Source organism: Diabrotica virgifera, chromosome 1 (genome assembly GCF_917563875.1).
Source record: "Diabrotica virgifera virgifera chromosome 1, PGI_DIABVI_V3a".
NCBI classification, from domain to species: domain Eukaryota; kingdom Metazoa; phylum Arthropoda; class Insecta; order Coleoptera; family Chrysomelidae; genus Diabrotica; species Diabrotica virgifera.
Genome location: NC_065443.1, coordinates 54,658,253 through 54,684,003, shown reverse-complemented (window position 1 = coordinate 54,684,003; position 25,751 = coordinate 54,658,253). Strand labels below are relative to the sequence as shown.

The window sequence follows — 25,751 nt, the reverse complement described above, 5'->3', positions numbered from 1 at the left end:
CGCTCGATTTGATTTTTGTATAATTTTTAAAATTGTATTACCCTTCTATTCTTAATTATTAAATTACTAGCTTCTAAATTCACTTGATTTCTGTCTAAAAACAAGTCAAAAGATGAACCTAACCTTGCATAACTACAGTTATCTCATAACTTGAGGTTTAACGTCGCGTTATAAAATGACCAGATAACTCAAGAACTGTCAAGAAATAAGCAAATAACGCAAATAGTTAAGTTAAGTATGATACATCACACCAATTCGATGGTTATAACATAACTACAGGATAACTTTACGTTAACGATAACTTCGGTCATCCATCACAGGGCTGATTATTTTCTAACTGGAAAACTAACGTTATTTTAATTCAGATAACTCTTTTATTATTAATTTTACAAAAAAAAGTGATTCTTAATAAAAAGTTCTGCATGGGCAAAAACCTACAATACAACCATCTTATGTCAAATTATATCAATTTTATACGAGGTATGTCAAAAAATATGAATTTCGCTCAAGAGTAAAATACGTTTATTTTTCACAATATCGAAAATTGTTATTATGAAAAGTTATTTAGAATTAAAAACTATGTTTCAGTATGTAATTACATCCTTCTAATTGAAATATTCTGAACTATAAAGGTACTTTACTTTTGATCTAAATTTATCTTTTTTGACATACCTCGTATAAAATTGATAAAATTTGATATAAGATGGTTGTACTTTAGGTTTTAGACTATCCAGAACTTTTTATTAAGAATCACTTTTTTTCGTAAAATTAATAATGAGTTATCAGAATTGAAATAACTGATTTTTTTTTTAATTAGAAGGATATTATTGCATATTAGAATATAGTTTTTAATTCCAAACGACTTTTCATAATAGCAATTTTCAATATTGTGAAAAATAAAGCTACCTCTTGAGTGAAATTTAAACTTTTTGACATACCTACCTTGTATAACATTCATAAAATTTGATATCTGATGGTTGAATCTTGGGTTTTGGACCATGCAGAACTTTTTATAAAGAATAAGTTTTTTTCGTAAAATTAATAATAAAACAGTTTTCCAAATGGATACAACTTTACATGGACATACTGTATATACATTTTAAGATTAGTTCTTAAACCTATCTCGGTTGACGCAGAATTGAGTGTACTTAACAACTCTTGCCAAACTAACTTTTAAAATTTTTAATCATAACATTATTTCATCAATTTTAAATCTCCTAGTAAATTTAAAAAAGTTTTACTGTGTAAAACGAAGGTTCTTATACTTAGTTATAAGTGAGTTGTAAGATGATGGTATGATAAGGCCGAAAATTTTTAGATGTTAACTAATAATAATAATATCGTATGGCATTTTTTCTGGGGAGATCATTTCGGACAGTTCCGGCGCCATTTACATCTTTAACCCTGTTTCAAGTAACTAGTGTCGATGTACACTAGCCCAGGGGGACCGACGGCTTTACGTGTGCTCTCCGAGGCACGGTGAGACGGCTCGTGTCATTATTGGAAATGAAAATGGTTCGTCTTTGGCAGGGCTTGAACCCACGTGCACTGGCGTATGAGGCCAGCGAATATGCCGTTACTCCACGGCCGCTCACGTAGATGTTAACTAATCCTTTTGGATGATTTTTTTAAATATAGGTACCAATTACAAAAAGGATGTCATTTTAATCCCTTTTAATGTTTTAAATTATGGTGTATGTACAGTAAATTACTGGAACCTTTCGTTGACAAATTTTACATATCGCACTCCGACTTTGTTAGTGCCATAACCCCGAAATCGTAAACTTTTCAGGAGAGCAAAGACAAAAACAAGATATTATGTGAACTCTTCATTTTTTTTCTCTGCAACTTCACTATCTATGTTAATCAAATAATTCTGCACTCATGTTGATTATGTGTGTAGCTATCTAGTGCTAGTATTTTTTTTTTTTAGTTATTGACATTACTTTACCCTGAAATTCACCCTTAAAATATATTGCGCTATTGCTCAAGCAACCATATTCAAAATTCGAGGCCTTATCACAGGTTATGGCACTAACACAGATTTAATTTGAGTATTTTTTTCTTGGCAAACAAATGCATTATCACATGTTAGGGCGATAATCAAAGATGGACGGTACTTGCCAAACATCCACTCTCGACCACAATGTGACACAAACTGTCTTGTGGCGCTCTTGCTAAGGCCGAGAGAGCCAAAATCGGAAAAGGTAATAACGACTTATGCGCAATAGGTATCAGATCAGCGATTATCAATCTGTGTACATGTACCACTGGTGGTACGCATCATTATTTGCGGTGGTACATAAAACACATGAGGAAGACATGTTTAGAAAACTAAAGAAAGAATATGAAAAATCGGCCCTCAATATGAATATGTGTATTCATAAGATAGAGTACTTATCTTAAAATAGGGGATGATGAAGAAGATCCAGAGTCAGGGCCGTAACTACCATTGGGGCAACCGGGGAAGTGCCCGGGGCCCCCGGCCAAGAGGGGCCCGCGTTTGGTTGGCCGTGCATATATTTTAACGAGGAAAATAAAAATATGTATTTTAAAAGCCGATCCCAGCGAAATAGTTTCAAATGACACAATTTTAAAAAGACCTTACAGATGCACCCTACGCCTCAACATAAAATTGAGGGGACTAAGCTGGGGCCCCCGAGACCATAACATAAAAATTTAAATTATTACCTAGGAAATTAGTTATTTTGGCGTAATAAAACCTAAAATGCCATTGGAAGAGGAGGCCCGGGCTAAGCTGGGGCCCCCGAGACCTTTCGTAAAGATATAAATTGTTACTGAGAAAATTAGTCATTCTGGCGAAATAAAAACTAAAATACTGGAATGGCAACTGGAATACGGGCCCCCCGTCCCAGCTATATTGTCTTAACCAATTTACCCTAGGCCACATATTGGTACGTGAAAAGAACCACATTGCAGCCGAACAATGTACCTACTTGCATAAAACAGATAAGATCATACCTGCAAAATTATTTAACTTAAAATAAGGTGATTTCAAATTTTTTGTGTTAGTCAACTAAAATAGCAATATGTAGGTACAAGAAACTTCAGTCATGAAATGCATTAAAATGAGTTTTCAAGCGGTTAAAGATCAAGCATTTTTCCGGAACACCCCCCCCCCCCCCATTTCGATGGGGGATAAACCCCAGGCCCCACGGTAGGGGCCCCCAGATCACGTTTGCTCCGGGGCCTCCAATATCGTAGTTACGGCCCTGTCCAGAGTTAGAAATTAGAACCCCAAAAACATGTAAAGAATATAAATATCTCGGATCCATAATATCTAAAGAGGACATTACCAAAAGAGACATCGAAAACAGAACGCAGCAGTGCAAAAAAAAGCGATAAACATTCTAAGCTATCTACTATGGTCTAACGATATAAGACAAAAAATGGAATTGACAATCTATCAAACCTTGGTAGAGCCTATTATGACTTATGGAGCAGAAGTTTGGCAGATCACGAAAAAAGATGGAAAAAGAATAGAAGTAGTAGAAATAGATTATCTAAGGAGAGCGTGTGATATATCCAAAAAAGATCACATCAGGAATGAAGCTACTGGAAGGAGTACAAATAAGGTATATTCCAGTGTAGATAGAATTGAAACGAGACAACTAGTATGGTATGATCACGTGAAACAAATGAATGAAGATAGATGGCCAAAGAAAGCTTTAAATTACATAACACAACAAAGAAGAAGGGGAAGACCTTCAGTTGCCCGGGAAGAAAACGTACAGAGATATAGAGCCATCAAAGAAGACGAATGGATGGACAGAAAACGATGGCGGTCGAAATGCGAGAAGCGACAGAGGTTGTAGGAACCTCGCTTATAGATAAATATGTAGACAAAAATCACATTAAGATTGTAGTACTTCGTAAGTCTTGATAATAGAATGTAAAAATATAGTTTGTACCAAAAATAATAAAAAGAACTGTAGGTGGTACATGACTCAAAAATGTTGAGAACCGCTGATCTAGATTTTAAGATAGGTACTAAATTACAGTTGAGTCCGCGAATCTTTACCCGTGCGTCATCATTTAAAGCACACGAAATAAGTCGATGATAAGTTGGAAATTGAAATTTACTAAACGCAACAGCAAGTGACAGTAAGTGACTTGCTGTTGCGTTTAGTAAATTTCAATTTCCGACTTATCATCGACTTATTTCGTATGCTTTAAATGATGACGCACGGGTAAAGATTCGCCGACTCAACTGTATATGACATTATTCCACAATGAAGACAGCGCCTAAAGGAACGTGTTAGGCCAAAAAAAGATTTTTCATTTTTTGGGGGGGAGGGGGGATGGGGGTTATGGCACTAACGAAGTCGGGTGCGATATGATAAAAATCATGTTACAAATTTAGTCAGTAAATCATCATTTTCTTTCAAATAAAGTTACGAAATACTGGTTTTAGTGTTACGATTGGCTTTTTTGATACAGTAGGAATATGTTTTTAAAAAATAATAAAGGTTATATATAATTTTTTATTGAATTGAATTTACACTGTTGCAAAAATAAATAACACTGTAACAAAGCTATGTATAAAATACAACTTATATTTAACGTATCTATCGCGATTTAAATGTTTTGCACTGTTTTAAGACCGTAGGCCCAAAATTTTGGGCCAAAGCTTTTTAAATGCATTAAGTTTTTTCGAATCATGAGAAAACTAATTAGTATTTTTGAAAAATTTAAACACAGAATGAAAGATTACATTATTACCATAGCTGAAAGTCTCCGAAAACTTCTATAATGTTTAATTTAATAAGTTACAGGGGTGAAAAAGAAGAGAAAATTGAGTGTGATTTTATATAAATAGAAAATATCTCATTCAAAAGAAACTTTTTGTTTATTCTAAGGGACTTTCAACCTTCGGTAATAATGTACTCTTTCATTCTGCGTTTACATTTTTCGAAAATATTTATTAGATTTTTCGGGAGTAAAAAAAATGCATTTAAAAAGTATTGGACCGAAATTTTGCTCTTAAGCTCTTAATATAAGCAGCAGAAACAAATTGAAAAGTAACAAAAAGCAATAAACTGCTTTGTAAATTAACATTTGTGCAAGTCTTATAAGATGAAGAAATTATGGTGATTCAGAGCCACTATTACCTACATCACCAGGAATGCAACTGTTATTTTTTCACAGATTTACACCTTGTCATATTTTCTTAAATATAAGTGAAAACTGGACATCGATAAGGTGCAAAGTGATAAAAAAATGGAATTAGACCCGAAAAAATAAGCTAAACACCAAAAACAAAAGCTAAAGTGCTCACAAATTATAAAGCCAGCTAAGTGTCGAAACCTTTATATTAGTTTATACAAAGTCGAAATATAATATGAAAGTTATGTTTCGCGCCAAAAGTCCAACACATGCCTTTATTTAATGTTTTACAGCTGATAATATGCACTGTATATGACAACAACTTGATATGTTAACAGCATTGCCTCGAATAAACAAATATGTGGACAATGATTACACAAATTTGGCTATTTCGGCATTTAAACTTTCTTCTTTTAGTACTGACAGGCAATATTTAATCAACTTTTACTGGCAATTGATATCTGGGTGGTAATATAGGTAGTACTTACTCAAAGAAATCACCAACAACTGTCTTAAAATGGCAGTGCAATATTTAAATATTGTATATGCTATACAATTGACTCTTTAACTGTTTAAATTCACAAAAAATATATATCTAATCTTCTTAATATTTAAGTAGATGTGTAATTTCATTGTACATCCTTGTATAGAGAAACATTTGATTATCTTGATATTTTTTAAGAGCGTGCAAACCACTACCTACTAGGAAAGCTACAACTAGAGAATATGTATACAGCAAAATTGAACTATTTGATCTATGTGTGAAACCAGTGATGGAAGCCTAGAGAACTGTAATACATAACCTAAAGGAAGAGCACATACAATACTGATAGGTCATAGCAAAACACTAGGTAGATATACAGTGTGTTTCATCAATAATTGAAAATATTTTAGCTGTAGATTTCTGTGCTCAAAATACTTACCCCAAATCACACATAAAATGTGACTATAAAAATAAAAACTATTTGACATATCCTTGTCATGGCAGGAAGTGTGGGTTCTGTACACTATACTAAATTATCTTAAATACACATTTTTTCCTACTACCAGAGGCGTCCGACAGGGAAAGTGAATGGTCGACCCTTCCCAAATTTTACGCCACTCGTGAATTTGCTATTTTAATGCAATTTTTCGATTCTCTAATATTTTCTATGCAAATAATATACGCTATTATCGTAACGATAAAGTCATTATTTTTCGAGATATTTGAATTTAAAAAGGAAGCGACACAGAAAGAATTGATAAGCGTATTGAGGTAAATAGGCGTCACATTGAACATCTGTTATAAATGGTTTAGTTAAAATGTGTTTTTTTTTATATTTTCGTATTATTAAAATTGTTTTTTATTTAGATTATAACATAGCAGCACAATTTCTTTTTAAATGTTGAATGTATGCTTCTTTTCATGAGCATTTTTCAGTGCGTCACAAATGATAGAAAAAGAGGTAAGTTCGTGATAATATACATTTATAACATTTATTCTAACATGACATTTTAGTTAAATCTGACAGCGTGTCACATTTTATTTGCAATTTGGCATAAAAACAAATCAATTGTGTTTATTGCATTTATAAAATGGTATTTTCTTTGATTTGTATTGTCTTATAAATTGTACAGATTATATTCGTAGATATATTATATAATTCGTAAATAATTTTTTTTCGATTATAGCGCTATCTATCGACAACTAGAATAAATGTTATAAATGTCTGTAATCACAGACGTGCCTTTTTTTCTGTCACATACAATTTAATGCGTTAGAAAGAAATCGAAAAACTGTGACGCACTGAAAGATGTCTATGAGAAAAAGAATATCTATTCGTTTCAAGAAATTCCAATAAATAACTGTTTTTTTTTTGTTAAAAGCGATTAAAATTTAATTTGCATAATAGGGCTTTTCATTCACAGTCATTTGTTTCGAGCTTCTGTCATATGTCGTATAATCCGTGTATATTAATTTATACACAGATTATATAACATATGACAGAAGCTCGAAACAAATGGCAATCGATGAAAAGCTCTATAAATGCAGGCCTTTCTATGAATCAAAAAGACCGGCCTTCCTAAAGTATTATCAAAATATCTGTGCCGCTTCATTTTTAACTTCAAATATCTCGAAAAATAATGACTTTATGGTTACGAATGAAGAGTATATTTCTAGGTTATATTAGATAATCTAAAAATTACACTAAAATAGCAATTCCGCCAGTAGCTAAGAATTTGAGATGGGTCAACCATTCACTTTCCCCTATCGTACACCTGTGGTAGTAGCCAAAAACATTTATTTAACATAACTTAGTAGGGTGTACAGTACAAACACTTTCTGTTAAGTATGACAAGGATATGACAAATAAAGGCTGTATGACACTATGCATTTTCTTGTATCATTTCTGATATCGTTTCTGATATGTCAAAAAAATGCATAGTGTCATACACAGATACAAGAAACGATACAAGAATTTGTGTCAGACACAGATTCTTGTACAAGAACTGCGTCAATTTCTGCGCAAAGAGCGAAAACGTAAAACCTGCTGGTAAAACATCAAAATGTCATAATGGCGGCTGAAAATGGGATCATATGATTTATGTCTTGATGAATTTATTTGTGTTTTTGTAGGTATAAATATTTTATTGATAATATATATGAACTACTGTTCTACTAATAACCATATATTTAGCTCCTAGTAAAGTCCAAACTATAACTTTGGTTTGGCTCTCATGTTGCATAATTTTTTAATAGAGGAAAATACAATAGTTCCTAATTTGGATCAAACTGAAGATAATTATAATGCAAATATTTTAGCGCAAATATCAAAACAAAATAAAGACACAAATAATCAACCTCAGTCAACGTAAAAATTCTGGTTAACATTAAAATGTTAAATTTCTAAGTTTTTAAAAGTTTATAAATCCCTTAAAATTAGCTGTAGACGCAGTACTACCATACCAATTTAACGTGACACAGGGTAACAAACAAAATTTCGACCAATCACGTGCCGAATTACAGTTGAGTCCGTGAATCTTTACCCGCGCGTCATCATTTAAAGCATACGAAATAACTCGATGATAAGTCGGAAATTGAAATTTACTAAACGCAACAGCAAGTCACTTACTGTCATTTGCTGTTGCGTATAGTAAATTTCAATTTCCGTCTTATCATCGACTTATTTCGTATGCTTTAAATGATGACGCACGGGTAAAGATTCGCGGACTCAACTGTACATACAGTTTTCGATACAAGAACTTGCATAGTGTCACACAGGGCACAAATGTACGTACAAGAAACAATACAAGAAAATGTATACAAATTTCTAATATCAGAAACGATATTAGAAATGCTACAAGAAAATGCATAGTGTCATACAGCCTTAATTTTAAAGTACTGGGTACAAATAGTTTTTAAATTTTTAAATAAAATATCCTGTAACTTAGTCAGGAGCCACATTTTATTTAAGTGATTCGGGTTAATCTTAATATTTTGTGCCCAGGAATCTCCAGTTAAATTTTTTACAATTATGTATTAATGAAACATTCTATATAAGGTAAAAAGTTTTTTGTGTGGGTTTTAGCAACTTTGTCTTGTAGTGGAAAACTTTTAGTCAGTTGATAAAGACTCAAAAAATGTTGCTAGAAACACTCAAAAAGTCTAAAAAAGTGCATATGGTATGCAATAATAATTCAATATAGGATAAACAATGGTATGAAAATTATAAACAACAACAAAATATATTAAAAAAAATACTAAAATACATCAATTTTTAAAACAAAACTATATCAAATACATTAGACTGTAACACATACAACTCTTGACATTTCCCATTAATTTTGCGGAAGCAAACAAAATAGCGCCATCTAGTGGTCTGCGTTGTTAACCAAAAACTATGAATGACCCGAAGAGGGCACGCTGCTTTTTCTCAACATGACTCTACCTTATCGGGAGAGTCTACGAGAAGTGCACGGTAAATTGAAGATGTAAGTACAAAAAAAGAATTATGTATATCTTTGTACACACTTAATGCTCAAAAAATTACAGGATCTGGATTTCAATGCATATTTTTTTTATAATTCTCGTATCAAAGTTACGCGTGAAGTTAGTCGTATTGATGACAGTTGAGAAAACGTGGGCGACCCGACTGAAGCTCTGTCAGTTAATCCATATTAATATTATTAACCTAACTTTTTGCTTTGTGTTTAATGTTTATTATATGTATTTTGAAAAAAAAATGGATTCTGTAAATCTGCTACCTATTACTAAATCAACTTAATGATATGGCAGAATCAGACAAAAAGACATGATTTAAATCTAGAGCGATGCCAGTTACGTGATACCAATTATTGGTGTAATTATTATAATCCATATAAAATAGACGACCAGGTTTTTATGAAACATTTTAGTGCCAAAAACTATTACTGTGAGATAAAATTAAAACAAATAAAATTAAAACTACCAAAAGATTAGGAATTTTATATTTTTTATGTTATGTTATACTACTAAAAATTTAATGGACTAACCTCATGTCATAAGTTTTTATATGCTTCTTTTATACAATGTTTTTTCCTGTTAATATCATTGTATTTACTGAAAAAATAAATTTAATTTATTTTAAACTAAATGAAACAAATAAATTTTGTGAAAGTACAAACACAATTTAGAAAAATGAGCTCGTTATCCAAAAATTAATAAAATTAAATTTGAAGGGAGGGAAGTTGCCAGGAATCGGCAGGAGTGGCGACTTCTTTGTGAGCAGGCCAAGATCCACAACGGATTGTCGAGCCACTTATGATGATGAAATTTGAATGTTTACGTCAAATTTTACATTGTCAAAACGTAGTTCAACTCAAGCCGACAGAGGCGCTAGTGGCAACGTGCTTCCAGATTTCTGTGGGAGTTGGATGTATTACAATCTAATGTGTTTGACTATATTATAAAAATACCAAAAATGACAAGTTCATATGACAGGAGAAATCCGGAATTTTAAACTTTTATTATAACAATATATACTTACATACAGTCGGAAAAATGAAAGAATAGGGCTTTTCATTCACAGTCATTTGTTTCGGGCTTCTGTCATGTGTCACATAATATTAATATATCTACGTCGTACGTTATTGCATATACCAATGGTACGAACCAAAGACGTATGACGTAGATATATTAATATTATGTGACACATGACAGAAGCTCGAAACAAATGACAATCGATGAAAAGCCCTATACCCATGAACGATCACATCAATCACTTATTTTGTATTTGCTGTCTTTTTCTATAAATAACAAACGACTGTACCTGCTTACCAAAAATGCATCCCATTACATGTTTAGAATCATAATGACCTAAGAGATCAATGGGCCAATTTAGTGCATTTGGTATTAATATATTGTAAGTTTTGTATATTTTTTTATAAATTACTTATTTATCAAATGATAAAGGTGATAATTACCTACATTTTCCATGTGGTTGACATAAAAAATTCAAAAACAAAATACAAAATTACTGATAATCCTACATTATACTAAAAACAAAAACATATATTATTGAGATTAACATTTTTAAGTACACCTTTTCAATATAAACTAGTTTTTTTCATTATTCTGAGAAATTCCTCCTGATTTATTTCACCATCTCCATCTCTATCTGCCTCATCTATCATTTCTTGCAGTTCTTCATCAGTCAAATTTTCGCCAAGTTCCTTTGCTACACGTTTCAAGTTTTTAAAACTTATTTTTCCTGTTTCGTCATCATCAAATAACCTTTAAAAATAGTTTTATTAATGTTTTTTAATAGTTTTTGGGATGGGAATGCCCATCTTCTTAACAGCAATAATTATAAGCAACCAATTGACTAACAGCAACCAATGTTAAAAAGGAAAAGCCGGCTTCAAACCAAAGTAATCATATCATGCATAGACCAAACGAATAGACTTAGAGTAATCATAGAACTAAGGTAGGTCTAAAAAGAAACATCGACAAAACCAACAAAACGCGATTTGGTACCTAAAACAACCAACCTATTGTGATCAACCACCAGAAAATGGTAGAATTTGTATAGCTGGGCAGCATAATTGAATATACTGGCGGTACAGAGTGTGATGTACAGGAAAGATGTAACGATATGAATTCCGCCCGGAATTCAACAGCTCGTCAGCAGTGGACCGAATGCGCATCGATACCAACGCAACCCTTCTAAGCTCCTCTTCCACTCCGATGGATCCAAGGAGGTCCGCCCTAAGTGTATTTAAGACGAACGCCGAGGAACATGAAATCAATTCGTCAGTGTAATGAACTGAAAAGGAATATAACCTGAATACGAACCGCATAGCAGCAGACCATTTAGGGATTGCGACAACCTTGTTCCGAAGAGCACAAAATGATAATGCTAGAGTGCTATGTATTAAGAGTATAAGTCAAAAATGAAAATTTTTTATTAGGACTTTTCAAAGTCTTCTTACTATACAATAAGCTTGACACCCCCCATGCAACAATTATTCAATATTTTCTCAACATACTTGCTTCTTTCCCAGATCATTGTCATATTTATACAGATTCATCTAAGACTGCTGATGGTGTGGGATCGGCAGTTGTAGATTCAAACACTATATTACAATTTAAATTATCTTCCTCTTGCAGTATTTACTCTGGAGAACTATATTTAATTCTGCAAGCCCTCATTCACATTCGTACTCAAAAAATTCCAAAATCTGTCATAATTACCGACTCTCTCAGTGCATTACATACGATAGAAGTTATACAAGTAATCCTATAAGTATTTTAATAAATGAACAATTACATTTTCTAAAGAACACGATGCAGCAAGTAGGCTTTATATGGGTTCCATCACACATTGGACTTCAAGGAAACAAAAAAGCAGATTTTCATGCCAGAGAAACAATACACAGTGCGTCTTCAGTGTTAGTGAACTTAGTGCCTGTTTCCGACTACAAATCATTCCTTAAAGAAAAAGTGATAAACAAATGGGAAAACGAATGGAATCTTTCGCAATCAACTCTACACACAATAAAGCCCTCAATTGAACCTTGGTGTGAGATAGACTTAAATCGCCAGCAGTTTGTGAAGCTAAATCGTTTACGCATAGGGCATAGCAGACTTACTCACAGTTACTTAATCTCTAAATCAAATCGCCCTATTTGTGACCTGTGTAATTACGACATCAATGTAACACATATATTAATAGAGTGTCCTAAATATATTAGTGAAAGACAAAAACACTCAATACCTATCAGTATAAAAGCAGTCTTAGGACCACACTGTAAGCTTACACATTTGTTTAATTATTTGAAAGACATTAATGTTTTAAACAAACTGTAACCACTTTTAACATTTTGTAAACCCCATTCTTAATTTGTAAATTATGATATTGTTACCTAAATGTGAACTTATGATTCAATAAAATTGTGTTTTGACTAGGAAAGTTTTGGGGTAGCTCTGATTTTTTTCATTATATATGGATTTTGGGCTGCTGAATCCGAATATGAGGTTTGCGGACAAAATTTCTTGCCGGAACATTGAAAAAATCGCGAAAAAAGCGAAAAATTTCAGCTTTTTTCCGCTTTTTTGTACAAATCTCGAAAACTATTAACTTTTAGTAAATGGTCTGTTAACAGAAATTAAAGTACATAAAATTATCTACAAATATCGCTATTTTCTTTTTTTTTCAGACGAACCGTTCGGTCTAAAGTACAAGTTGAAAATTGCCAATTTTTAACGTTCTCGGCAAAACCCACTTTTAACATTCCAAAACTTAATTTTTTATTAGAATGCTGTCATTTGATAAATTTCTCCTAGTTTTCTGTACAAATAATAAATGTTAGTTCATAATATGAACAGTGTATGTCTCTTGTGACAGCTTCCATAAGTTCATTTCGTCCTAAGTGGCCGGGAATGTCTCTGCTTTTCCCTTAGAGCCATAGAAGATCAGGCACAGATGGAGTCACAGTTTCAGTTGATGTGAACATTTCCTTCAGATCTGTTATCTTGATTTCTGATAAACCTTGAAGTTTTGTCCTTTTAAAATGAATCAGTTGAACAGCTCCCTGACTTCCATAAACCTCTCAGGCGCGGGTTTCTTTTTTATCCGAGGAATGGATTGCTTAGGAGCTACTGCATGTTTTGGTGCAATACAAGAAATGCCACATATGACGTGAAAAGTGTGGTATTCGTCGATTGTATGTACGTTAAAATCAGCGTTATCGTACACCTGCTGTGTAAAGAACGGCAGGGCAATTTTCTGCCGATCGCCTGCGAATGCTGACACTTACAGGCGAACAGCTTCTGTATAGGATGAACAAAACCCCAAAGAGGAAACTACATCAACCTATTTTCTTGAGCCGTACTTTTTGTAAAGAAAACGGCCAACCCTGCAAGGAATGGGGAGACCAACTATTACCGGCCTTACTGCCGCTACACGACTTTGAGCAAGGGCGTTGCTTATCTAGAAGTGTCAGCAATCGCAGGCGATCCGCAGAAAATTGACCAGCCGTGCTTTACACAACATGTGTTCGAAAACGCTGATTTAAACCCTTTCTATGCCAGGCCTTAATTTGCATGTTGGTCCCTCAATCCCAAAGGTTTTTTCATGCTTAGAGTCCCATTGCCTTCTATATACGTTGCATATAAATAAACAAATAAATGACGAAAACATGTTTTTTAATGAGTTTTTTTAACCAACTTAAACTTGAAAAAATGTAACTAACTTAAAAAAAATAATGTAATGTAAATTAACATTAAAAGTTTTCTTTTGTATGGTACTCCTCAAAACATGACACTACACAAAGGCCGACTCCGCATCTTGCACACATGTATCTCGATTCGCTTCTTTTTTTCTGGTCTTTTCTGCGGCTACAAACGCTTCAACTCCTAGCAGCTACCTATAAGCGTTGCCACCAGTGCTACAATATAGCATATATATCTAAAATATGTGAACAAATATATACGGCAATGGGTCCGCATGACCTGTCTTACGTGCCAACATTTTGTGGCATTGGGACACCAATGAGTCTAAAATTTTATAAGCAACGCATTTCGGCTTTGGTAAATTGAGACCATAACACCTTGAACGTATATATACGGCGGCTGGAAATACAGACCCACTTTTTCAAAAACATATATATGCAGCGTTGGGACAGAAAGGGTTAACGTACATATAATGAAAGGATACCACACTTTTTACGTCATGGGTGGCATTTCTTGTATTGCACCTAAACATGCAATAGCTCCTAACCAATCCATTCCTCGGCTAAAAACTAAACCCGCACCTGAGGTTTATAGTCTAAGAGCTAGTGAACCTTTTGACTAACGGTCGTCCTGTAAGGCTAGAAATTTGTAGAGTGATAATTCATAGCACACCAAAGCTAAAAACCATGACCTGGCAGGCCTCAGCGGTGCACGTGTATCTACCAGGTGAATCGAAAAGTGCAAATTTAGGGGGTAAAATAAACTTTCTCCTGTAAGGTTTAAATTTAAGTATGTGTTTGAGTAAGTCATTTAAAAGAAATGTGTAAAATGACAGGCGATTCTGAAGAGCATAAGACCTTGCCAGGCGAGGGGAAAGATTAGGGGTTTTTCCTAAATTTATTTTTTTTGCATCGAACAATTTTTTTTTAAGTTTTTTGAATCATTCCAAACAGAAAAGGTCTTTGGTGATTTTTCTCTTAAGTTAATAGTTTTTGTTATATAAGCGATTGAAAATTTTGAAAATTGCGAAATCGACCATTTTTAACCCCAAATCGGATATTTATCTAAAAATCTCAAACTTGCCAAGGTAGGTAGATATTCTTTAAACATTGATTGATGAAATCCCAAAGAGTTTTTTGCAATACAATATCGGAAACCCCTTTGTTTTTTAATTGCTAATCAAGCGGACGCTTCACTGTAGTATAAGTGAGGACGTTTGAGTTGGCATAAATTCATTATCTCGAGAATTGGCAAATTTCAAGAGCAATCTTCAGACAGGTCGATTTTTATTTTTAAATTAGGACATTTTGGCATATATATAATACTAGTGACGTCATCCATCTGAGCGTAATGACGTAATCGATGATTTTTTTAAATGAGAGTAGGGGTTGTGTGATAGCTCATTTGAAAGGTTATTTAATTCTCTATTCACTAATATAAACAATAACATAATTATTTATACAGGGTGTACAAAAAAATTTTTTTTATTAAATTAACTTTGATTAAATTTGACAAATAGAAGAAAAATTTTTTTTTGTACACCCTGTATAAATAATTATGTTAATGTTTATATTACTGAATAGAGAATTAAATAACCTTTCAAATGAGCTATCACACAACACCTACTCTTATTTAAAAAAATAATCGATTACGTCATCACGCCCAGATGGATGACGTCACTAGTATTATATATATACCAAAAAGTCCTAATTCAAAAATAAAAATCGACCTGTCTGAGGATTTCTCTTCAAATTTGCCCATTCTCGAGATAATGAATTTATGCAAGCTCAAACGTCCTCAATTATACTACAGTGTAGCGCCCGCTTGATTAGCAATTAAAAAAACAAAGCGGTTTTCGTTATTTTATTGCAAAAAACTCTTCGGGATTTCATCAATCAATGTTTAAGGAATATCTGCGTACCTTGCCAATATTGAAATTTTTAGATAAATGTCCGATTTGGGTTAAAAATGGCCGATTTCGCAATTTTCAAAATTTTCAATCGCTTATATAACAAAAACTATTAACTTAAGAGAAAAATAACTAAGGACCTTTTCTGTTTGGAATGATTCAAAAAGCCTAAAAAAAATTTGTTCGATGCAAAAAGAATAATTTTAATAAAAACCCCTAATCTTTCCCCTCGCCTGGCAAGGTCTTATGCTCTTCAGAATCGCCTGTCATTGTACACATTTCTTCTAAATGACTTACTCAAACACATACTTAAATTTAAACCTTACAGGAGAAAGTTTATTTTACCCCCTAAATTTGCACTTTTCGATTCACCTGGTAGATACACGTGCACCGCTGAGGCCTGCCAGGTCATGGTTTTTAGCTTTGGTGTGCTATGAATTATCACTCTACAAATTTTTAGCCTTACAGGACGACCGTTAGTCAAAAGGTTCACTAGCTCTTAGACTATTATGGAAGTCAGAGAGCTGTTCAACTATTACATTTTGAAAGGACAAAACCTCAAGGTTTATCAGAAATCAAGATCCGAAGGGAATGTTCACACCAACTGAAACTGTGACTCCATCTGTGCCTGATCTTCTGTGGCTCTAAGGGAAAAACAGAGACATTATCGGTATTTTAGGATGGAATGGATTTATGGAAGCTGTGAGAAGAGGCATACCATATTCATATTATGAACTAACATTTATTATTTGTACAGAAAACTAGGAGAAATTTATCAAATGACAGCATTCTAATAAAAACTAAAGTTTTGGAATGTAAAAAGTGGGTTTTGCCGAGACCGTTAAAAATTGGCAATTTTCAACTTGCACTTTATTGCACTTGCACTAATATCTATTTTCTATACGTAAGTATCTATACATTTTAACGTTTATTTAAAAACACTCTGTATTTTGCAGAATGGTAAAAAACAGTAAATTGTTATTCTGATTTAACAATGTTTACATTAATAATTTGACTTATATTTGACAGTTATATTGTACCTACTTCTTAGTTTTAGTTCTAATAAATTTTGTTGGTTAGTTACATAAATAAATTAAGTAAAAATGAAAAAATGACTTGTTATTTGAGGAAGGTGGAAAAATCATATGTATAACATGGGAGTAAAGTGCCTTTTCCTCCCTTGAATGATTACTGCCCTCCGCTACGCGTCGGGCAGTAAACTTCATTCTCGGGAGGAAAAGTAGCACTTTCCTCCCTTGTTATACAAATAGCTATTTTATGACTTTTACTCTTAGTACATAGCACGTTAGAATGGTCCTAACTTGTAGTGCCTATTCCTTTGACGAACATAGTCGGACCATTAGCATTTTGCGCTCTTCGGAACAAGGTTGTCACAATCACTAAATGGTCTGCTGCTATACGGTTCGTATTCAGGTTGCGTTCCTTTTCAATTCAGTACACCGATTGGAACTGATTTCATGTTCCTCGGCTTATTTCTTAAATACACTCTCGGCGGCCCTACTTGGATCCATCGGAGTGGAAGAGGAGCTTAGAAGGGTTGCGTTGGTATCGATGCGCGTTCGGTCCTCTGCTGACAAGCTGTTGAATTCCGGGCGGAAGGCATATCGTTACAAACAATAAAAAAAGGCTCGTAATTCCTACAATATGCTTAATAACATATGGAAATTCAGCATTTACCCAACTAATAGCAAATTAAAAATATTCAGCACAAAGGACCCCGCACAAACTTTATGGAAAATAGGTCCCAGTGGATTTCGTTCATACTTTGGGAAAATACTCTTTGAAGCATCCTGATAAAAAGTCCTCATGGGCACAACTCAATCGTATGAAGGATTTTCAAGATATAGAGGCCCAAACTCGGAAAATTATAAGATTTACGGGTTATTCCAATTCCGTGAGTAACTGGTTAATTTGGCAACATGTAGAAGTTTGGATCAAGGAAAAGTACCTACTAGTAGTCTAGAATTTTTCCTGGCTATCCAATGGCGATCTTTACTTTGACCTTCACCTTCAACGGACGTCATCTTCTAGAGTTTCGAGGGTTTTAGGCATTAAATTGATATAAACAGATTACTCATGGGTTTTTGGGATCGCAAAACACGAATATGCCATCAGAATTGACCTCTAGATGACGTGGTGGCCAGAGCCACTGCAAGGGACGTCATCTTTTAGAGTTTTGATGGTTTTCGGCATTTAATTGATGCAAATGAATTACTGAAGGGTTTTTTGAGGTCGCTAAACACGAATATGCCACCAGAACCGACTCCCGGAGCACCTGGTTTCCAAGGTCAATGAAAGGGGCTCCTGGAGTTTCGAGAATCTTTGGTATTACATTGATGCAAACGGATTACTCATAGGTTTTTGGAGTTGCTGAACACGAATACCCCATCAGAACAGACATCGGAGTACCTGGTGCCAAAGGCACGTCATGCTTTGTAGATTCGAGAGCTTTCGGTACTAAATTAATTTTAAAAAATGTTTTTGGGGCTGCTGAACGTGAATTCGATATCATATCCGATCCACGGAGCACCTGGTGCCTAAGACAGGTCTTCTTCTGGAGTTTCGACAGGTTTCGGCATTAAATTGATGCAGATGGGTATTACTCATTAGTTTTTGGGGCTGCTAAACACAAATACGCCATCAGAACAGACACCGGGGTACCTGGTGCCTAAGGCACGTCATCTTCTGGGGTTTCTAGCTAGCATCTGATTTATTCAAATCTAAAAATCCAATTCAAATAAACCACAGATAGGAAACAATACATTATCTAAAATAAAAAGAACATTAAGGTTTGATATTGGGTAAATCAACGTGGCACGGCAAAACAACGACAGCTGGACGAGAAACATTGTACATTGGAGACCACGCAAGCACAGTCGTAGTAGAGGAAGACTATTACAAAAACGATGGTTAGATGACATCAAACCAAAAATGGGGAGAAACTGGCACCAAATAGCACAAAACAGAGAAGAATGGAGAAATCATGGGGAGGCCTTTGTCCAAATATGACACTTATTAAAACATTTGTTAAAAACACTTGGGTCGAATCTAATGGCGTATTGGCGTAAGCGACCCCAAAAAGCCATGAGTAATCCGTTTTTATCAATTTAATGCTGAAAACCCTCGAAACGTCAGAAGATGACGTGCCATAGATCATGTTCGGTAGTATGCATGTTCGGCAACACCAAAAACCTAAGAGTAATCCATTTGATTCCTCCGAAACTCCAGAAGATAACCTGTCTTAGGCACCAGGTGCTCTTGTGTCTGTGCTGATCACGTATTCGTGTTCAGAAACCCCAAAAACCTATAACTAATCCGTTTGCATTAATGTAGTACCAAAGACCCTCGAAACTCCAGGAGCCCCTTTCATTGACCTAGGAAATCAGGTGCTCCGGGAGTCGGTTCTGGTGGTATATTCGTGTATAGCGACCTCAAAAAACCCTCCAGTAATTCATTTGCATCAATTAAATGCCGAAAACCATCAAAACTCTAGAAGATGACGTCCCTTGCAGAGGCCCTGGCCACCATGTCATCCGGAGGGCAATTCTGATGGCATATTCGTGTTGAGCGATCCCAAAAACCCATGAGTAATCTGTTTATATCACTTGAATGCCGAAAACCCTCGAAACTCTAGAAGATGACGTCCGTTGAAGGTCAAGGTCAAAGTAAAGGTCGCCATTGGATAGCCAGGAAAAAATCCTAGACTACTAGTACTTTTCCTTGATCCAAACTTCTACATGTTGCCAAATAACCAGTAACTCACGGAATTGGAATACCCCATAAATCTTATAATTTTTCGAGTTTGGGCCTCTATATCTCAAAAATCCTTCATACGATTGAGTTGTGCCCATGAGAACTTTTTATCAGGATGCTTCAAAGAGTATTTTCCCAAAGTATGAACGAAATCCACTGGGACCTATTTTCCATAAGGTTTGTGCGAGGTCCAAATTTGAAAGCTGCATTAATATATGGCTGTGAAACATGGAAGATATCAGCAGCCATAGTAGGTACACCAATTACAAGTTTTCAACAATAGAGCGGTACGAAAAAAATCCATCATATATTTTGGCTTCATCATATCTCTAATGAAAATTTATGGAAAATCGAGATGGATGGGCCACACACTCCTTAGATCCCTAATTGCCAGGGCAGTATTGAATTGAAATCTTGAAGGCTGACAGAATGTAGACAGAGCTAAAAAAACTTGAAAATGGATAGTAATTACTGTATGAAGGGAAATAATGGAAGATCCTGGCTTGAAACCAAAGCACTAACCAGAAATTAAGTTTACTGGAGACCCATCGTGGAAGCCCTTTGTTTCGCTTAGGAATCTCAGGACTATATGACATAATATTAAAACAGATACATACCTAAATGCTTTCATAATTTCCTCTTTTGAATCCTTTTCTGCCATTTTGACAGACATTAACTGCAAGAAATCATCAAAAGATATTTCTCCTGTACCATCTTTATCTATATCAGCAATCATTTTCTTGATTTCTTCTTTTTTTGGTTCAAATCCTAATGCCCTTATGGCTACTTTTAGATCTTTGGCATCTATTTTACCAGTAGATTCATTGTCAAATAGATCAAAAGCTTCTTTGATATCATTTTTTTGTTCATCACTTACTTCAAACTTAGGACCAGACTTCTTTCTGGCTGTTGTCACTGGTTTCTTATAGGAGGCGGACTAAAAAATTACTGATAAAATATCTTTTGGTTTAAATTATTTTTAAGCATGCATAAAATGTACAACACACTAAGGACATCTATGTCAACATTAACCCTTTGAATGCTGATGATGTCTAAAAACGTCATACCGTTACTAGTGTGAAATGGACTTAATAGTTTCAGGCGTCATATGCACAATATTTGTTTAGAGGTTAGTATTTATTTGACTTTGACCGAAACAAGTTGTGTTTCTATTGAGTACATACTTATAATTATAAAGGTGTTTTTATAACGTCAAATTAGATTCATATTATGGATGAAGCAATTCCAGGGTCATCTCGACCAAAATACTAGAATGTAAATGCAGCGAAAAATCGAGTTAGAGCACCCAAGTCACGTTAGGCATATTTTGTCAGCAATGAAAGAGTTAAAGAATAACATTATAGTGTTTTTTTATAAATACATATGTCAACTTCCATGGAGCATTTTATCAATACATCATTATTCTCTGCCTTTATTCCTATGTAGGGTCGGCTTGCCTGATTAGATTTCTCCATAAGTTTCTCCTCTTTACCCACATGTCATGCCTAATCCTCTCCCCAGTCTCCATTGAGCTTACTGTCCTACTCCTTCCAGGAACCAGCTTATTAGCAATTCTTTGTATTGGGTGATTAATGTCTTGACCTTGACATGACCAAACCATCTTATCCTGTGCTCTTTCATTTTGGCATCCATTGGTGCCTAAACCCCTAAACTTCCCCTAATCTATTCTGTCTTAATTTCATCCTTTTTTGTTACTCCACTCATCCATCTGAGCATTCTCATTTTCACCACATGCGTTAGTTGTTCTTCTTTCTTTTTACCCATCATTCAGTTCCATAAATCATAGCTGGTCTTATGGCTGCTTGATAGAATCTTCCCTTCAGTTTCATTGGAATGTTTTTGTTGCACAACACAGCTCTGGCTTCCTTCCTCTTCATCCATCCAACCCTAATTTTACCACATGCATCTCCATCTATTTCTCTTTTACTCTATAATACCTATCCTAGGTACTTAAAACGATTACTTTTCACCATCCAAAAATATTATTTTATTTTAAGCAAATCCATCTTAAAATGAACATTACAATTACTCTGTTTCTGTCCTACTAAGTTTAAAAGCTTTTTCCTCAAGAGCTTGTGTCCACTGTTCCAGTTTTTGTTTTAAATACCTTTTACTATTTCCTGCTGTCATCATTCCGTCATTTCCTACATTATCAGCACACATTAGGCACCATGGAATGTTACCCTGTGGTTTGGCTGTTATCTGATCCAAAACTAGGAATTTTGGACCAAAACTAATAAGAATAAATTAGCACTGAGCCTTGGTGCAATCCTACTTAAACATGAAATGTATCAGTCTCTCCCACACATGTCGTAACACAATGGTTTCTTTATTCCTGTATTCTGTATTTTTCCACCAACTGCCTTTTAATGAAAATTGCATTTGTTGTTGATCTGCCTTGCATAAAGCCAAACTGATTATCATATATTAAACTAAATTTACAATCAAGATGCAGTAGAAATAAACCAAGACACATTGAATGCTACTAGGAACACTCCTGAAACATAATTTACAATTTGTAAATTTGTAATTTGTAAATTATGATTCAGGAGTGCTCCTAGTAGCATTTAACGTGTCTTGGTTTGTTTATTTCTACTGCATCTTGAATGTAAATTTAGTATAGGTCTCTTCACATATCAATCTATCAATGACTATCCAATATTTTCATGGTGTGACTAAGTAGTTTTATGGCCCTGTAGTTTGTACATTGTTGTATATCTCCCTTGTTTTTGTAAACAGCTACTAATACTAATATACTGCTTCTCCATTAGTGGCATTTCTCCAAATTCCAAAATTCTAAATATAAAAAATAAACCTGCTGGCCAACTTGTTTCTGCCTCTCCTAATGCTCTCCACACTTCCTCAGGAATATCATCTGGTCAAATTTAGGATGCATCCTTTCTTTATTTTTTGAAGTGCTTGAACCACTTCCTCATTTGTTATTTTGGTGACCATTACTGTTATTGTCTCCGTTAGCTCAACTGATTTTCTATCAAATTTGTCATTTAATAAATTGACAAACTACTTTTTGCGCCTCTTTTTGATATCCTTTTCATAAAGTAGTATTTTATTATTTTCGTCTCAGATGTACATCTCATCTGATTAACATGTTCGCTACCAAGGGGGTATTTAAGTTTCGTCCTCATAGACCACCTATTTAAATTGCTGGTATGTTTCGCATAGACAAGTCATCATCGTCATCAATGGTGTTTCAACTGTTCGTGAGTCTTTGCCACATTTACTATTGCCTTCCATGTTTGTCAGACCTGTGTTGCTAATTCCCATTGTCTCACTCCCATTTTCTCTAGGTCTTCTTTGATTGCACCTTCCCATCTTTTTTTAGGCCATCTACAGACCTTCTTCCATCTAGCCTTTCCCAGAACACATTGTTTATAAGGTGATTGTCGTTACTGCATATCACACAGTATCACGAGTACCACACAGTAACAACTGCATAGACAAGTGTCTCAAGGGTAAGACACTAGTCTATTCGAAAAATTGATGTGGCTCATAATATATGACCCGCTTTGGAGCTAACATGTTAAATATTTTGCTTTGCTTGTTGTATGTTTGACTATTTCGTATCAGTGGCGTAGCGTAGTGGGGGCGGCATTGGCGGCCCGTCCCGGGCGGCACTTTTTAGGGGGCGGAAAAATTTAACCAACATTCGCCAACATGTCATCGGACAAATAAAAAAGGCTAAGTATTATTCAGTTTCGACAGCACTTTCTCATAGAGATCAAACAAGTCAGGTATTAAGATACATAGTAATTGAAAATCAGAAAGTAAAAGTAATGGAATCTTTTATAGATTTCATTGAAACTAAAGACAATGCTACTGAAGGAATTTCAAAGATGATTTTGGACAATATTCAAGCTGATGGCCTAGATATAAGCAACTGTAGAGGCCAAGCATATGATAATGCTGCTGTTATGGCTGGAAAGTATTCAGGAGTCCAGCAAAGAATTCAAGAAATAAACCCTAAAGCTGAATTCGTACCTTGCTCAAATCATTCGTTAAACCTAGTTTGTTTACACGCTGCCTCAGTAGAGGTGGATTCAGTAACTTTTTTCGGCACTTTAGAACGTTGCTATTCTTATTTTTTTCATCAACACATCGTTGGGAAGTTCTGATAGCAGTTACAGGCAAAAGAAAAATGGTTCAAGACACGCGGTGGAGTGCAAAAGGCGATGCCGTAAATGTGACACGGCATCATTACAAAGGCATTCTCGTCACTTTGGGAAAACTGACAGAGGCAGGTGAAATCCTAAACACTAGGACATATGCAGTGCTTTACTAGTTTCGATGCAGTCATTTTTCTTTCTTTGTTTTTTGGGCCTGTGGCAACCGGTGCTACATGAAGCGAATGATGCACAAAAATATTTACAAACAAGGGGACTTGACATAAGATTGTGCGCTTAGAAAGTAAATGCTTTGCAGATGATATTGACAGAGAAAAGAGAGGAATGGGCAAATGGCGCTGTAGGTTATGCAAAAAATATGTGTGAAGAACTTTGAATTTCCATAAGACCTCCGAGGCGCATAACAAGAAAACATATTTTTGATGACGAAACTAGAGATGCTAACTTGAAAATGAGTTGAGACGAAAGCTGTTTTCATCGTTAGATAGTTATTGTAGAAATTCGTGAGCGTTTTCAACAGCTACATAATTTAACGGATAAGTTCGCATATCTAACGCCGGCTATACTATTAGATACAGACAACACTGAATGTAATCTAGACTATGCATCTGACGAAATTGACGAGCAGGATTTCAAGCTAGAAAGACTTCGACTGCGGACTTTCGTTGCCGCTACAGGCAACGAAAATAAATTGAGTAATGCAGACTCACTTGAATTATTTAAATGTATTGTTAAATCCAAGCTGGAAGATACTCTGGTCAAAATTTAAATAATGTTCCGAATATTTTTCACAGTTTGCTATAAGCACTGCCAGCTGTGAGAGAAGTTTTTCAAAATTGAAGTTGATTAAAAATTATTTAAGATCGACAATGAGTACTCTATGACTAACTAATTTGGCTATTTTGTCTATTGAGCAAGAGGTGTGTGATGCGATAGACATTGTCAATAAAAGACTTTGCTCTTAAAAAAAGTAGACGTGTAAATTTTTAATTGAAGACGGAAGTTTTGTTTTTAATTCTAACAAATACTCATATTTAATTTCAATAAAAATAAAAATATAACATTATAGTAGGTATCGTTCTAGTTCTAATTAAACATTGATTTTATTTAATCTTGTCGATCGTCAAGGTATACCTAACCTAATCTCAAGTGATGGGTACCTAAGTTATATCAATGTATCTAATTGTTTAAAGTAAAAGAATTTTTGTATTAACAAACGTGATTGTAAAACATGGATAAACTTTTTTATGTAAAATTTTACCTGTATAATGCAAAATAATGATGACTGTTCACGCCAGAAAGTTCTCTATAATGTATGTAATGTATAGTATACATTAAATTAAAATACCTAAATAAGAGGGCGGCAAAATTGTGTTCCGCCCCGGGCAGCAGACACTCACGCTACGCCACTGTTTCGTATATCTTCTCCCCATCCCAGATATCAAGTTGATCAAATAGACATGTATATAGACTTCTGCTACTACTGTTTACTTTCGCTTTCTATTTGGTGACCATATTAGTTTTGAATATCTGATTCTGACCTATTTTCATGCCACTGTTTATATAATTTTCTCTTCTCTTATTTTTTCTTGTACTTCCCTTGATCACCACCTAGTCTCTTTATCCTCAAACTTCTCTCCTGAAGTTTTCCTGAATATTAGAATGGCAGTATCTCCGATGGTACTAGCCATCTTCCTACAAATTGTATTAGGACTTCCTTTCATGTTCTGATACCTTTTTTCTACTATTTTTGTTCTAAATAGACCTTCTTTCTCAATGCATAATACATTAAATTAAAAAACTAACAATCTACTCATTGTGATAATAAAATAAAAAGGACGATAAAATTATTATATTTTACTCACCATATCTGTTTGCAGAAAGTACTGTTGTTAAAAATTTAACAGAATGGTGGGTTGCTATGTAGATATAAACAAAACAAATAGGTGTAATTTTTTTTTAAATTACCACTAAAAATCCATAGAGGTATATATTGACATAGAGAGAGTGTCATTCGGAGCGAAGTGACGACACCATCTTTTTTCTTTGGATTAGTGCTACTTCACTCTTACACATAGTAAAGCTG

The 25,751-nt window shown here is 34.4% G+C and overlaps 1 protein-coding gene across 1 annotated transcript; it reads right to left on the bottom strand.

The window, feature by feature from the left end:
• Positions 1 to 4,491: 4,491 nt before the first annotated feature.
• On the bottom strand, positions 4,492 to 25,677 carry LOC114328598 (uncharacterized). Its single transcript, XM_028277488.2, has 3 exons — positions 25,531 to 25,677; positions 20,120 to 20,439; positions 4,492 to 10,879 (listed from the first exon to the last, which is right to left on the bottom strand). The coding sequence occupies exons 1-3, from the start codon at positions 25,531 to 25,533 to the stop codon at positions 10,693 to 10,695; spliced, it is 510 nt and encodes a 169-aa protein (XP_028133289.1). The 5' UTR covers positions 25,534 to 25,677; the 3' UTR covers positions 4,492 to 10,692.
• Between the last annotated feature and the right edge of the window lie 74 nt (positions 25,678 to 25,751).